Genomic DNA, 16889 nt, shown 5'->3' with positions numbered 1-16889 from the left:
ACATATATTCTCATACTTGGATGCAGCAGGTTCATCTCCAATACTGGTAAAATGCTGTGAATTTGTGGCACACATCTGTAAAAAAACAGATAACATGACCCATTGATAGTGCATAAAAAGGAAAAAAAGGAAAGAAGAGTGGAATGGAGGGAAAAAACAGAAGAAAGAAGGAACGAAAGAAACAAAGAAAATAAAACATACTCCTATCTCACTCTTAACAGAGTGGTGGACAATAAAGTCTATATATTCAAATCACTTTTGTCAAGAGAAAATAGGAAACAAAGAAGAAGAAAAAACCAACAACCCTGAAATGCATAAATAAACAAAACAAAAACAAAAACCCCCACCAAAAATGTGTCAAAAAAGAAGACAGAGACAAAAAAAGAGTTAAAAAAAGTGAGTCATACAAAAAGAAGGAAGGAAAGAAAGAGAAGAAATAAAAGAAAAGTTTAAGTCAGTAAGAAAGATCAAATGTGGAAATGACAGCAATTACAGCTGTCATTTCAACTGACCCGCATCTGACCAATAATGTCCTGTTCCAGCTGAGCGAACAAGGTGTCACGGTCAGCAGAAGGAGTGAACTCATCGGCACTAACAACAATGTGCCTGTCCTTATGATCACTGTCGGTCGGTGAGGGTGGAACCTGGAGGTGGAGAGCAAGGTAACTACAGTCAGTGCTTTGTAACACTGGTACTCCAAATCCAAACTGAAGCAAAAAATAAAACACACTGAGGAATAGTTTTGTTTAAAAGTAGTGTACCTTAAATTTCCATGGGAAAAAATCTTACTCAAATTTGCTCTGTACAGGAGAAATGTGCATTGAAATCACTGCATCAAACATCGATACACTTCTGTGTGACAAACTATGCAGTGAAGTTCTAGTCATACAAAAATTCACTTGTCAAGACATTTTTTTTGTTTAAAAGTGTTTCACAAACTGTGGGGTATTCTCACTTAGAGATCAGTTACTGTATTAGGTTGCAAGTTTGTAAAGTGTTTTCTCACACACAAATACACATGCACACTTGCACAAACACACAAACACATGCACGCACACATACACACACACATTAAAATTACATGTAACGGAACATACACATCAAAAACACATGCAAAAAACATACATACCCATGTATCTGACATATCCAGGAGGCAGTAATTTTTAGCACCGAAGATTTTAATGGCTAAAATATTTTGCCAGTACGCAAAGAATGGCAGTTTACAAGAATGATTCCATGTACGCAAGCAGAAGAAAACATGCAATACAGACATAGAATGAGTCTATATCCCACAGATAAAGCCATGTGTTATATTACCTGCGAAAGATCGACAGACTCTCCAGCTTTCAAAGCCTCTGTCATCTGCTCTATCCCCTGAGGGAAAAAATGTGCAGATTTTTGTCTTTGAACACACACTCAAATATCAACAAGACTGCATGTGTGCATATGTGCATGTTTGTATGTCAAGTCAAAATTATTTTTATTGAGACTAACAGTCTTTTTTTTTTTTATTCTGCCCTCAGAAGAAAAGAAGAAAATATAACATAAAAAATGAAAAAAAGGGCATAACTTGCATTCATGATGCTGACACAATAAGAATATACAAAGGCAGTATCCTTATATATAACATAATCATTCAGGATGGGAGAAAGAGAGGAGAGGGATAGTGAGAGAGAGCAAGAGAGAGAGAGATGACACACAAGACAGGCAGCTGGATAAAGGTTAAAGTGAACAAAGATAGATAATCAGAAGGACAGAGAGACAGAAACAGACATGTAGATGGATGGATAAACAGATAGATCAGTCTGGGACAAACTGAAAAAGACCAAAGGGGTTGCTTTGTTGTTGTTGTTTTTTTATCAAATACTTCCTCCAAGTTAGTTGTTTGTGTGTGTGTGTGTGTGTGTGTGTGCGCGCATGTGTGTGTGGTGTGTGAGTGTGTGTGTGTGCATTGTTTTTGTAGTAGTATTTGCAGTTGTGGCAGTAGCAGTAACATTCAATTTGACATTTATTTGCTTCAGGTTATATTAGACGAAACTCTGTGTGTGTGCACATAAACTGTGTATGCAAGCAAGTGTGCATAATTTCACTTCATTTCATGCTGAACTTACTAACTTTTTGATGTATATAGGTAAAACAGAAGTCACATTTATCTTTTACAAAAAGCAACAAAAAAGCACAAATGTGCAAAAAATGCATCTATAAACACAAAAGACACCAACAACCACACACACACAACCTCTATTAACACCTGTCATCACTAGACCCAACTAACCCTTTTTATTACTATTACTTATACCTACTTCATGACTATCTTTGGTCAGAAGCTAACTTATATGCCTTTTACAAACATGGAGTCATTTGCTGCCGAACTGGGTAAAGCTGACTGAGAGCTGCCTTTTGAAGTTAATCATTCGTTTCCTGTGTCAAACAGGCTTCAGTCACACACAAGCACACACATGTAAACCCTTGTACTTCAAAGCCTGGTACCTTCATTGTACACAGGTGCTGTTTGGCAGTGTCAAGGTCACCACATCTCTTGGCGTTTAAAGCTGCATTACGGAACTCATCCCTACGGTTCTGGAGGAACTCCAGTTGGTACTCTTGTCTTGATGTTCCTCTCTTCAGTAATGCTGGATATAATAGAAAGCACAGGGGAAAATCTAGAATGAATGAGTATGTGTGGATGTAGATTCACTGTTTTTATTTTGTAAGTGTGTGTGTGTGTGTGTGTGCGTGTGTGTGTGTGTGCGTGCGTGCGTGCGCACGAGCAAAATGTGTGTAAATATGTAGTGTGTGTGTTTATGTGTGTGCATGTTTGTATGTGTGTGTGTACAAATACACGCATTCTTCATCCATTTATTTTCTATCAATATATGGATGAATGATGACTGATTTGGATACTTATATAGCACCATCCTCGGTCAGAGATCAAGCTCTAAGTGCTTTCCAAATTCAGGGTCATTTGTTCAACAGGCTGCCTACCTGGGTAGAGCTAAATGATGGCTGCCATTAGGCGCTCATCATTTGTTTCCTGTGTCTTTCAATCAGATTTCAGGCATGCACACAAACACACTCAGACAGAAATGTAACATTTTACATGTATGACTGTTTTGTTTATTTATCCTATGTAGACAGCCATACTTTGTTTTGGGGGTGTGCATGCTGGGTATGTTCTTGTTTCCATAACCAATCGAACGCTGGCATAGATTACAGGATCTTTAACATGCATATTTGATCTTCTGCGTGTGTATGCACTCGAAGATTGTTCCAGTAGGTCTGCACATATGTTGACCTGGGAGACAGGAAAAGTCACCACCCTTTACCCACCAGGCGCCATTACTAAGATTTGAATCCTGGACCCTCAGATTGAAAGTCCAATGTTTTAACCACTAGGCTATTGCGCCCGTCATACATACACACACACACACACACACACACACACTCTCTCTCTCCCTCTCTCGTCTAATATCACTAATAGTGAAAAGACGCTAAACTAAAGAACGAGCACACGCACACAGATATTATCAAAATACCACATGCACACAAATGTACACCCTATCCCAAACACACACACATACACACACGAACACCGACCCCCCCAATCCCCCACCGACCCCCCCCTCACACACACACTACAACACCACACCACACCACACGCACACACACACAGACACACACACACACACACACACATGTACTGTAAACACTCCCAACACACTCCAACACAAAAGAAACAAATCACATACGCCTGGCTTTCACTGCAGTGCCAGAGGCAGCGTCAACATCAGGTCTGTGGTGAGAATTTGATTGCTGCATTACTGATGACATTCTGGCACTAGATGCAGCAGCAGTGGTGGTGGTGGCAGTTATTGGCGGCAACTTGGCTGGCCTCTGGAAAGAAGGGGGGTTCGAGTCCGTAGGGATGGGGCTGAATTCTGGACAGAGGCAGCATGGATGCTATGAGAGAGAGTGTGTGTGGGGGAAGGGGTGGGTTGGGATGGTTTGAGGAATGTGTGTGTGAGTGTGAGTGTGAGTGAGTGAGTGTGTGTGTGAGTGTGTGTGTATGTGTGTGTGTGTGTGTGTGTGTGTGAGAGAGAGAGAGAGAGAGAGAGAGAGAGAGAGAGAGAGAGAGAGAGAGAGAGAGAGAGAGAGAGAGAGAGAGAGAGAGAGAGAGAGAGTGCGTGTGTACATGTGTCTGTGTGCATGTGCTTGCGAGCGCATGTGTGTGAGTGTCTGTGTTTTCTGTGTGCGTGTGCGTGTGCGCGTGTATGTGTGTGTGTGTGTGTGCGCGTGCGCGCGTGCATGTGTGTGTTTGTTCTTCTGTTTTAGATGAAAATCCATCCTCTCCCTTGCCTCTTCTAATCATCACTCCCTTTCCCATCCCTCTCACATCAATTTTAGACATATGTGCAAGTTTGTGTGTGCATGCTTGTGAGCATGTGCGTGCATGAATACATGTGTACATATGTTGCATTTGAAGAATCAAAATCATGATGCTCAGTTTTGAAGGGACAGGTGAACGCACAAAACAGAGTTTGGGCATGGGGAAGGAAGAAAGCATTGTGGATCAAACTAAGCTGTGTACAACAGCAACAGAGAAATTACCTGGAGGCACTGGCAGATCTTCAAAGTTCACAGGTTCGCCAGAACTGTAGGCCTTGATGGCCCTCTCATATTGCTGAAAAGTATCAGGGGGAAATTTGTCAAATGTCATGGAGCACAAATTGAAAGAACAGTTTTGAAAGAAAAGTTATTAGACGAGGACAGTAAAGGATTAAGATAATGAGTAATTCTCTCCATTTACAAGGTACACAACTTCAAGTCAATGCTGATCATTGCTACTGATTCAGCTATCAGTATCAGTATCAGTAGCTCAAGGAGGCGTCACTGCGTTCAGTCAAATCCATATACGCTACACCACATCTGCCAAGCAGATGCCTGACCAGCAGCGTAACCCGACGCGCTTAGTCAGGCCTTGAGAAAAAAAATGTTCAAATGAATTTGCATAAATGGATACACATGTGTGTTTGGATGTGTCTTAGACATATACAAAGTACAGTATGTGTGTGTATCGGTATGTAAACTTGTGTATATGTGCTTATACATACATGTGTAAATGGGTGCACATATGAAAGTATCTAACATTAAACACAGATGGAGGCACATGTAGGTTTCAACTTACAGAATGTCTGTTTACCTGCATGTGAACACTCATTGAGAAAGTAATACATGCTCACACTTCCTTACTATCCAAGCTTAAGTCTGTTGCTGTGACCATATACAACTTAAGCAGAAAAATTCAGGCACTATGTGGAATGATTCAGCTAGCAAACAGGTAAATAAATGGTATGTAAGAACAAATCCAGACACTTTCTAAAAGGTAGTTCCAGGCACACAGCAGCAATGACAGAAGAAAAACATTGTGCCAGCAGAATATTAACAAATGTATTAGACACAACAACCAAGTGCAATTATGCTGTATCCTTCACTAAAAATCTGCGTTAAAACTGAACCAAAACTTGCTGAGATACTGCTTCAACACTCATCATGGCAGTCACCATTTGCAATGAAGTAAGCATATGCAAATGAGTGACTGGACAACTGATAATGCAGTTACTCCTAAATCACAGATATATCCATGGTCGGAAGTGAAAGGCTTAAATCAAGTATCAACATCAATGTCATTTACAGGTCGTTTCTTTTTAAATGACACTTTATGAATATTATTACAAAGAATTATTTTAGATTTTGAATAGCAGTTACAAGTTTAAATAAAATGTGTCATTAAAATGTTTTTCTTTTCTATACAGTAACTTTTTGTACTCACGTTTAACTTTTCTGTATTCATGCTGGACTTCTTAAGTTCTATGTCTGATGAGCATCACCTCTTCTAAGCTGTCTTCTTCTCTTTTTTTTCTTTTTTTTTTTATTCAACATTCTTCATCATACCAATCAGTTGGTCTTTCCCCAATGTTTAAGGACACATGCCTTTTCATTCACTTGGCACACTCTCTCATGCAGTCATTAAACATATCAAGTGCATTCTTTATATCATCATCAATTAGATTCATGGTAACATTCATTCTGACACCAACTGTATCTGTGTGCAAATGAAGACACCAGTTTTCATACTGTCTGAAAGAAATTTATCTATATTCTGTTCCTTTCTTGTTTTATTCACATGATATAATTCATCATTTTGGAATTCAATACAGACTGACAGGCATGTGATGAGAAACAATCCTTTCACCAACACATAATTCATATTAACAAACACTAAAGAGAAAAAGTTTATAAGAAAGAATAAACAGTCATTCACACAATTACCAACATCTGATATGTTTGTGAAGTGACCTTCAAGATCAACATTTGACATGTCGTCTAAAGTACTGAAGTTTAGAGTGGTGCATATATTCAATAACATTTTCAAATGATTATTCAAAGTACGGTCTCATGAACAGTGCACTGAACTAAGCAACTGGCTTTCATACTGTGTATCTTGTATAGAATATTGCACACAAAAAAACGTTCAGCTATGTTTGATGTTCTACTATTTAAACTGCCACATAATACAACATAAGCATCATTGTTCACGAAACAGTCGACCAGACATCCTTTGAGCAAATGAATACCATTGTCAATGTCAAAATGAGAGTAAAAAGGAGAACCTTCTGGAGGAACATACACACACACATAAAGTACACCTTTCAATGTCCCCACACCAGTTCATCAAAAAGATATACACAAAAATTAGTATACTATAAGTCAATGATTTTCACAAAAGGGGAAAATTCATTTCTTATCAGACACACCAAACAACTGAACATCTTCTGTGGTCAAAAAGTTCGACTGCAGGTTTACAGAAAACATTATATCCATCAAATACTGTTATGTCATAGTATTCAACAAAAGTTTCAGCAATACATAAAAAGTCCAAGTTAATCTTGGTCTCTAAGTTTTAAAGTAATCTGTTGATGTTCCATATTGAAAAAGAAAAAGGTTGTTTAATTACAACTTTATCCAGACACTTTACACAGGTATCCACCTCCACCCTGCCCAAGACACTGCCACCCACACTTTGATTTGTACTTGACACAGATGTGTCATCATGCCCCTGACCTTGTTCAGCCCAGTTTGACAGGCCAGGACAGAAGTTGTACATTCATGTGTGGCAGTGTGACAGGATGACATTTTACTGGTGTCAAAGAGGTTTTGTTACCCTTCAAATTCCTGCTAGGAATAAAATGTTGCACAGCACTGGGCTGACCAACTACCTGTGTGGATTCCATCAGTCTGTCACTAAGGTCATAATCAAACTTTCTCCCCTCAATCACAAAATATTAAATGCCATGAAACATTGCTTTCTGTCATCCCTTGCCTTCTTTAGAAGCCTTCTTCCAATCTCACACACATGCATGGGAAATCTTTACCTTTCAATTTTCTTTTGGAATCTTTACATTGTCCTTATAGAAACAGCAATGAACTATTATTGGTGAGTCAAATGAAATGAAATGAAATTATGGTGCTTAAAGCCTCGCCGACCACTAAGGCCATCTCAAGGCTATCGCCACGTTAATAACTACTACAAGGGTAAAAAAACAAACAATTAAAACGAATCACCACTTCAAACTTTCCACTCAAAGTTTAAAAAAACTTCCATAGTTTAAAACCTTCAAATCTGATTAAAAATGTTCACTTCTTTCAAGAAGTCCATCAGTGTCCATGGAGGGACATCACGAAACAAGGTCTTCAAAGAAACCGTCGTGTAATATCTGTGTCTAACGTCATGCAGATCCCAACAGTCAAGGAGCACGTGTTTCATGGTGAGAGGCTCATCACAGGGAATACATCGAGGGGCCTCTTCCCCCTTTAACAAGTAAGAATGAGTAAAAAAAAAGTGTGCCCCGTACGCAGTCTGCACAGCACAGACTCCTCCTTTCTGTTCTTCACCCCTGAAGGGAGGGTCTCTTTTAGGTCTGGACGGATCTGGACGAGCTTGTTGTCTGTCTGGGTGTTCCACTCCTCTTGCCTTAAGATCCTTAACATAAGTGTTCACCTTCTGCTTCATGTCTGTGTATAGTACAAAGGATCTCGATAATTCTTTCTTTACAGCGTTCTTGGTCAGCAGGTCTGCCCTTTCGTTACCACGAATGCCAACATGTCCGGGAACCCAGGCCAACACAACCTCATATCCTTTCTTCGTTGCAAGAGTAAAAGCTTCATAAAATTCCAGCAGTTTGGGATGAATGACATTCCTGCAGGCGATCGCCTCCAGAGCTGACAACGAGTTGGAAAAGACAATGAATCTCTTTTGTTTCGAAGACAGAACCATTTTTACCGCCAGAACCAGTGCGGTCAGTTCCGCAGTGTACACTGAGCTGTCAGACAGGATGTGTTCCGTAGAGGGCTGGTCAGGAATGATGGGACAGAACGCAGATGCAGTGACTCCGTCCTCTGACTTGGAACCGTCAGTGAAGATTCTTTGAAAAGTGGGAAATTTGTGGCAGAGTTCTGAAAAGTAAGTTCTGTAGGCCAGAGAACTGGTGGAGTCTTTATGGTACAAGGCCAGATCGAACCGGACCTCAGGTGTTCTAAAGGTCCACGGAGGGCTGTCGGGGAACTTGGAGAAATCTGAGATGCTACCGACATCAGATCAGCATTTTCTATGTGCGGCTGAATGCGGAGTCCAAAAGGAGGGTTGCAGCTTTGGGTTGTCTTTAAATTTCTTGTTGAAAGGGTTGTTGAATACAGCGTCGTAAGCAGGGTTTGTAGGTTCAGAAAACAGTTTCAAGTAATAATTTAGGGTCAGCTTCAGTCTGCGGTTGGAGAGAGGCGGTTCCCCCACCTCTGCATACAGGCTGTGCACAGGGGTGGTGCGGAAAGCACCTAAACTGAGACGGAGCCCTTGGTGGTGTATAGGGTCCAGCAGTTTCAGGTAAGACGGTCTGGCTGAGCCGTATACTACACTTCCGTAATCCAGTTTGGACCGGACCAGGGCTCTGTAGAGGTGCAAGAGAGTTCTCTTATCAGCACCCCAGTCCGTGTGTGCCACAACTTGGATGATGTTCAGGGTTTTTTGGCAAGATACTTTCAGCTGTTTGATATGGCTGAGGAAGTTCAGCTTCTGATCAAAAATAACTCCTAAAAATTTGGCTTCCTTGACTGCCGGGATGGTGGATTTTCCAGGCAGATTTCAGGGTCCGGATAGAACTGGCGAAAGTTATGAAAATGAATACACTCAGTTTTGGAGGACGAAAAGGTGAAACCATTCTCCTCTGCCCAACACTGGATTTTGTCGACGCAGAGCTGAAGCCGTCGCTGGATGCTGGCATACGTGCTGCCAGTTGCATACAGGGTGAAATCTTCCACAAACAGCGAGCTGTCCGATCCTTTCTGAACCGACTGAACGATGTCATTAATTTTGATGCTGAAGAGAGCTGGCGACAGAACGCTCCCTTGCGGAACACCCAGCTCCTGCTCGTGAATGTCGGACAGGGTGGTGCCGACCCTCACCTGGAATTGTCTGTCTTGCAAAAAGATGTGGATGAACTGGGGCAGGTGTCCTCGGAAGCCGAGCTTGTGCAGGTCCGAGAGGATTCCAAATTTCCAGGTGGTATCATAAGCTTTCTCTAAGTCAAAAAATATGGCCACCACATGCTGTTTGTTTACAAAGGCATTTCTTACAGTGGTTTCCAGACGAACCAGATGATCAACGGTAGAGCGATGCTTGCGGAAACCGCACTGTTCTTTTGCCAGAAAGCCATCGGTCTCTAGTTTCCACATCAGTCTACTGTTGACCATCTTCTCCATCAGTTTGCAGATGCAGCTGGTCAGTGCTATTGGGCGGTAGTTGGAGGGGTTCGAGGGGTCTTTTCCCGGTTTTGGCACCAGGAGGGTGGAAAAAAGCCTGTGATCCAGATGTGGTTGTAAACTTCGAGCAGGGTGTCCAGACAGGTTTTGGGAAGCTGTTTTAAGAGTTTATAATGGACCTAGTCCATTCCTGGAGAGGAATCCGTGCAGGTCTGAAGGGCAGATTTTAGTTCATTCATAGTGAAAGGAAGGTTGTAGCTCTCTGTGTTGTCGGAAGAGAAGTTGCAGGGTGTTTTTTCTTTCAGGTTTTTGGTTTTGAGAAACCGAGCAGATTTGTTGGCAGATCTAGAGTTCAGTTCGATTGTGGAGGCAAGCAAATTGGCAACTGCTTTCTTCTCTGTGACCAGAGCGTCTGAGAGTTTAAGATGGTGAAAAGTTGGGCAGGCGTTTTTGCCCTTAATTCTTTTTAAAACCCTCCACACTTTCTTCTTGGGTGTGTTGGAGGTTAAGGAAGAGCAAAAATCTCTCCATGATTTTCTCTGGCTCTTTTTAAAAACATACTTGGCTTTCGCCCTCAGCTGTTGATGGGTTCGAACGCTATCGGTCTCCGGTCTCCGAAAGACGTGTCGTTGCGCTCTCTTCCGAGACTTACGGGCCTCCCGACATTCCGCGTTGAACCAGGGCGTTCTTGGCATCTGAGGCTTGGAGGTAGACGATGGGACTGCTGCTTTGGCGCAATCTAAAACAATCCGAGTCAGAGTGTCAGCAGGATCCTTGCTTTTTAAGACTGTTTCTTCCTGCAGCTCCATTCTTAACTTCGTGGTAAAAATTCTCCAGTCGGCTTATCATAGTTCTGGCGGTCAGGCAGAGAGTCACCTTCTCCATCTGTGGGGCGGAGGACAACAGGAAAGTGATCACTCCCGTGCAGATCGTCGTGCACTCTCCACTCGTAGTCCAGGACCAACGATGGATCGCAGACCGACAGATCTAAACACGAGAGCTTTCACGAGGACAGATGAAAATAAGTGGGTGACTTGTCGTTAAGACAGTGGTCCATATCGGAAAGAAGGTTTTCCAAAAGAAGACCTCGGGCTGATGTCATCTCACTTCCCCAGAACGGGGGGAGTGGCCACTGAAGTCGCCCAACAGTAGAAAAAGTCGTGGGAGCTGGTCGACCAGGTATGAGGTCCTGCCTCAGAACACGGACGGAAGGAGGAAGGTACAGAGAGCAGACAGTGATGGTTTTCTTAAGTGTGACTCTGACTGCCACCGCCTGTAAAGGGGTGCTTAAAGGAACTGTACTGTATAAAAGAGGGGTTAGGGGGTGCACGGGAGGGGTAGTACCTCTAGAGGGGGGGCTTGTCACGCTCTTCCGGGAGTGGTTCGTCCTCTGTTGGTCCCCACCAGCACCCAGCTCTCACCTATGGGTCCTAGAAGCTGCTAGCATGCGGCAGCACCCAACCCCCGGGCAACACCTTTGACAGGCTGGCTAAACTAGGTGAGGGTAGCCGACGGGTCTCAAACCCTCGGTGAGTTAGGGCTTGTCTACCCAGGCATGTGAAGACTGGATCCGGCAGACTCTGCGGAAGAAACCTTCATGGTTCAACGGAAAGGAAGGCAGTTGCAGCAGAGCACTGTGGAGTGCTGAGGGCAGGACGAGGCACAAAGGACATCCTGGTCATCCACTGCATCCGTTTCCATCTCCAGTCGTCTTGACCTCGTCTTGCCACTGGATACAGACGGTCTCGGACAAGAGAGTAAGGTCGACGGTGCGCATCTCCTCCTCACTATAAACAAAGTCATCGCGCAAGTCATCAGTCATCCTTCATCCCATACCATCATTTTCCCCAAGCCCTGTGGTGACAGGCGAGCGACGAAGCGACAGGTGTGGGTACACTGGCAGTCGTAGCCGCGGACCTGCACACAGGTGGCTCAGGCCATAGGGTCGTTTTTCACCGACTGGAGCAGCGGTGGAGATCGGCAGCCCCCTGAGCGACTGAGCAGCCCTCTTCAGGACAGCACTGCTCACCTCCAAGGCATGAGGAAGGGGCTAGAAAAGGTGCCCTAAACATTGCCTGCTCCACACCACCCTAGTCAGCACACCGCGGCTGACGGGGACCCTACTCAAGCGGGCGACACACAAAGGAAAGAAAGAAGAAAACAAGGAGCACCCCATTGACCATTGCCACATGGAACGTGCGTACGCTTCTGGACAGAGGCGACTCAGCCAGACCACAGAGACGCACAGCGCTCATTGCAAGTGAATTAGCCAGGTACAACATCGACATCGCTGCCTTAAGTGAGACCAGACTGGCAGAAGAAGGCGAACTCTGTGAGCGAGGCGCAGGCTACACCTTCTTTTGGAGTGGTCGCGGACCTAAGAGAGACGTGAGGCTGAAGTTGGCTTTGCAGTGAAGACAACCCTCGTTGGCAAGCTGGCTGGCCCCCCGAAAGGAGTGAACGATCGCCTGATGACGATGAAACTCCCTATATGCAATGGGAAGAAGTTTACCACCGCCTACGCGCCCACCATGACCAACCCAGATGAGATCAAGGACAAGTTCTACGAGGACCTGAACGCTGTCATCACCACTGTTCCCAACGCAGACAAGCTCATCATTCTTGGAGACTTTAACGTGAGAGTTGGTTGTGACAGCACCTCCTGGGAAGGCGTGATTGGGAAGCACGGTGTTGGTAACTGTAACAGCAATGGCCAACTACTTCTCCAGACATGTGCCGAGCACGACTTTCTTATCACAAACACCATCTTCTGCCTCCCTACCCGTAACAGGACGTCATGGATGCATCCTCGCTCTGGGCATTGGCATCTCATCGACTGGAAGAGGGACAGGCAGGACGTACGAGTCACGAGGGCCATGTGCAGCGCCGAGTGCTGGACAGACCACCGCCTTATCGTCTCCAAGCTCAACCTCCGCATCCAGCCCAAGAGACGGCCTCAGGGCATGAAAGCACTCAAATGCCTGAATGTCAACAAGCTGGAGCTAGGCAACATCAAGCAGAGCTTTGCTGACACCCTGGAGGAACGCCTTGAGTCCACCGTGCTGGAAAACCAGAATGTGGAGGCAGCATGGGGCGCACTGCATGAGACGGTGTACAACACTGCCATGGAGTGCCTGAGGCCTTCTGTCAGGAAGCACAAAGACTGGTTTGATGATAACTGCACTGAGATCAAGCAGCTGCTAGAAGACAAATGCCAAGCCAACAGAGCCCACATTGAAGATCCCAAGTCACAGCCAAAGAAAGACATACTGAAGAGCGCATGCAGCACCATCCAGCTGAAGCTGCGGCAGATACAGGATTCCTGGTTGAGCAACAAAGCTGATGAGATCCAGGGCTTTGCAGACAGGAATGACATGAAGAACTTCTATAACGGCCTGAAAGAAGTCTACGGTCCCACCACCTCTGGATCTGCTCCACTCCTCAGTGCTGATGGTTCTACCCTGATCACTGACGAGGACGGGATCCTTGAGAGATGGGCTGAACACTTTGACAGCGTACTGAACCGCCCCTCCACCATCAATGAGGAAGTCATCGACCGACTCCCCCAGGTACCAGTCAGTGAGTCGTTGGATGCCATTCCAGCTTTGGAGGAGACCCAGAAAGCTATCCGTCTGCTATCCAATGGCAAAGCCCTGGCTCAGACTCCATTCCAGCTGAGGTCTACAAAGAAGGTGGTATGGCGCTGACTGAGAAGCTTCATCAGCTGTTCCAGCTCATCTGGCAGCATGAGGCAGTTCCACAGGACTTCAAAGACGCTTCCATCATACACCTGTACGAGCGCAAAGGAAATCGTCAGGCCTGTGACAACCATCGTGGAATATCCCTACTGTCCGTCGCAGGCAAGACTCTGGCCAGAGTGCTACTCAACCGTCTTATAGCGCACCTTGAGCAAGGTCTCCTACCAGAGAGCCAGTGTGGCTTCCGGAAAGAATGCGGGACTATCGACATGGTGTTTGCTGCCAGGCAGCTCCAGGAGAAGTGTCAGGAACAGAACGCCGACCTTTACTCCACGTATATCGATCTGACCAAGGCCTTCGATGCTGTTAGCAGAGATGGCCTTTGGAGAATCATGGCGAAGTACAGGTGTCCCAGAAAGTTCATCACCATCATACTGCAACTACACGATGGGATGCTGGCCTGAGTCCAAGACAACGGAGAGACTTCAGAACTATTCCCTGTCTCCAATGGAGTCAAGCAAGGGTGTGTTCTTGCCCCCACCCTGTTCAGTCTCATGTTTTCAGCCATGCTGACAGATGCCTTCAGAGACGCTGACATAGGCATTGGCATCAGGTACCACACAGATGGCTCACTCTTTAACCTCAGGAGGCTTCAAGCAAAAACCAAGGTGAGGACAGACACCATCAACGATTTCCTGTTTGCTGATGACTGCGCTCTCAACGCTGCCTCCGAAGCTGACATGCAACACAGTGTCAACAAGTTCTCTGCTGCCTGTGACAACTTTGGCCTCACAATCAGCACAAAGAAGACTGAGGTGATGCACCAGCCAGCTCCAGGAAAGCCTTACGTTGAACCAAACATCTTCATCAACGGGCAACGACTGAACGCGGTGGACAAGTTCACATACCTGGGCAGTACACTCTCTCGCACAGTTGTCATCGACGACGAGGTGAATGCCAGACTCGCCAAAGCCAGCACTGCCTTCGGCGGACCCCATAAGAACGTTTGGAACAGGAGAGGCATCACCCTGGAGACGAAGCTCAAAGTATACAAGGCCATAGTTCTCACCACACTGCTCTATGGATGTGAATCATGGACGGTCTACAAACGCCATGCCAAAAAGCTGAACCACTTCCACACCACCAGCCTCAGAAAACTTCTCGGCATAAAGTGGCAAGAGAAGATCCCTGACACAGAGGTGCTCACTCGTGCAAACTTGCCCAGCATCTACACCATCTTGATGCAGGCCCAGCTGCGCTGGGCAGGCCATGTAGTTTGCATGCCAGACCACTGGCTACCCAAGAAACTGCTGTACGGCGAACTCCAACATGGCAAGCGCTCCCATGGAGGCCAAAAGAAGCGCTTCAAAGACACTCTGAAAGCTTCTCTGAAGGCCTTCAACATCAGCCACGACACATGGGAGCTGAATGCAATGGACAGACCAAAGTGGCGTTCAGCTGTCCACAAAGGCACCAAATCCTGAATCGCTGCAGCAGAGCAACGCAGACAGGCCAGGAAAAGCAGTGCCAGCAAGTCCCCGACAGCCGCCACCATCCCCTGTCCACACTGCATCAGAACCTTCCGGGCGCAGATTGGCCTGATCAGTCATCTGCACACCCACAGAGCGCAACCCACCCACCCCCAGGATGACTAGATGGTCCTCGTCGATCCCGACGGACGAACCACACTACTGTATAAAAGGGACTTATGTATAAAAAGAGCGACACCTCCTGTCAATTCCTCTTGCTTCGGATGAGTGGGTTTAAAAATGGAGTTAAAACCAGAGAGAGATAAAACCTTGCCATCTCTTTGCAGAGTCTCTTGCAGCGCCAGCATGAAGGTTTCAAGGCACGACAAAGCAGCTGGAGTTCCTGGAAATTGGCGTCAAACCCACGGATGTTCCAATGGATCACTGCCATAAGAAAGGTTAAAAAATAAAGCAGCAGCCTAATCCATCACTACCCCCTGCTCCTCTGCTTGCGGTGGCTCAAGATTGGCCAAGACCGCATATCTGTTTTTTGAGCTAAAAATCTTATCTGATTCCGACCAAGCCGGAATATCCACCACCTCAGCTCTTCCCGACCCCGCCGAGGCTGCAACCCTCCCCTCCTTGAGTTTTGGAGGTACGGGGGATTTCTGGGCACTCCCACCAGCCCAAGGGGCAGGCAGACGAGGGGCGGGACGAGGGGGCCGGGGGGTTGGGGGGGGACGGGAGGCAGACACTGTGCCTCCGCCCGAGGTTTTCCGCTCCCGCCCAGCAGCCCCCAAGGACCGCCTTACAGGATGGGAAGGGGTGGACACAGCGCCTCCACCCAAGGCCAACAGTTCTACCAAGGTAGGTAGGTCGTCCGTCTGTGTCCCTGTGGACGTCGTCTGGATCACAACGTCCACCATCGGTCTGACGACAGAAGCGTAAGACGCCTTAGACAATGTAGCCTCCACTTGTTTACGTGCCTCAAAGAATGATATTTTCTTCTCCGTCTTCACCTTCTGGATTTCTTTTTCTTTTTTCCAGGTGGGGCAGTCTTTTGATGACGACGGGTGGCCGCCTCCGCAGTTCACACAATGGGCTGGACTGACACATTCGCCCTGGTGCGCCGCCTTTGAACAGGTGCCACACGCCTCTTCCTCCTTGCAGCGGTCCCGCACGTGTCCGAATTTCTGGCACTTGAAACACCGTAGAGGGGACGGCACATACAGACTTACGTTCACCTGCAGGTATCCGACTCGTATGTCCTTGGGGACATTCGGGCAGCAGAAGGTGAGGAAAAATGTGTTGGTCGGGACTCTGTCCGACCCCTTCCTTACTGTCACCCTGTAAACATCGGTCACTCTCTGAGAGGACAGCTCGCTCTTGATCTCTGCTTCAGATACTCCTCTCAACTCCGGGCATCTGATGACCCCCTTTGAACAGTTCAGTCCTTTGTGAGGGGAAACCCTCACCGCCCTATCCACAAAAGTGGTTGCTTTAAGCAGAAGCTGTGTCTGCCTTTTTGACGCTGTCTCCACCAAAAATGCTCCACTCCTCAGCCTCTTGACAGATTTCAGTGAGCCTGCCAGACACTAGAAGCCCTTCTGGATAGCGAAGGGGCTGAGAGCCGACAAGGGCTTGTCGTCATCAGTGCCCTCCACCACAAGCCACGACGGCCAATATCCAGAGGTCTCACCGACCTCCGAATCAGAGTCCGAATCGTCAGTTCCTGGTCTCCTCCTTTTCCCAAGTTTAGGGGGGTGTATTTGGTTGGAAGCCATGGTTTTAATAATTGTAAATTCATCCCTCCCTTACCCACCCACCATGTGGTGCAACTTAGGGGCCAGGGTCAAGGGAACACCAGCTTGACCCCTTCCAGGTTTCGGGAGGGATATACGACTAACAG

General features: G+C 46.1%; 1 protein-coding gene across 4 annotated transcripts in view; it reads right to left on the bottom strand.

The window, feature by feature from the left end:
• Positions 1-16889, bottom strand: part of LOC143279972 (coiled-coil and C2 domain-containing protein 1-like) — a 69754-nt gene that overhangs the window by 38255 nt on the left and 14610 nt on the right. For 3 of the 4 annotated variants that reach the window (XM_076584362.1, XM_076584361.1, XM_076584364.1), the window contains exons 7-12: positions 4609-4681; positions 3750-3938; positions 2491-2633; positions 1318-1374; positions 513-707; positions 17-75 (exon numbers count right to left, since the gene is read on the bottom strand). In XM_076584362.1, the coding sequence (XP_076440477.1) occupies positions 17-75; positions 513-707; positions 1318-1374; positions 2491-2633; positions 3750-3938; positions 4609-4681 (716 nt within the window). The remainder of the gene's footprint in view (positions 1-16; positions 76-512; positions 708-1317; positions 1375-2490; positions 2634-3749; positions 3939-4608; positions 4682-16889) is intronic. The other variant, XM_076584363.1, reaches the window with a different exon arrangement.

This window comes from Babylonia areolata, chromosome 3 (genome assembly GCF_041734735.1).
Source record: "Babylonia areolata isolate BAREFJ2019XMU chromosome 3, ASM4173473v1, whole genome shotgun sequence".
Classification (NCBI taxonomy): domain Eukaryota; kingdom Metazoa; phylum Mollusca; class Gastropoda; order Neogastropoda; family Buccinidae; genus Babylonia; species Babylonia areolata.
Note: the sequence above shows the minus strand (reverse complement) of the source record. Positions and strands in the feature narration are given on the sequence as shown.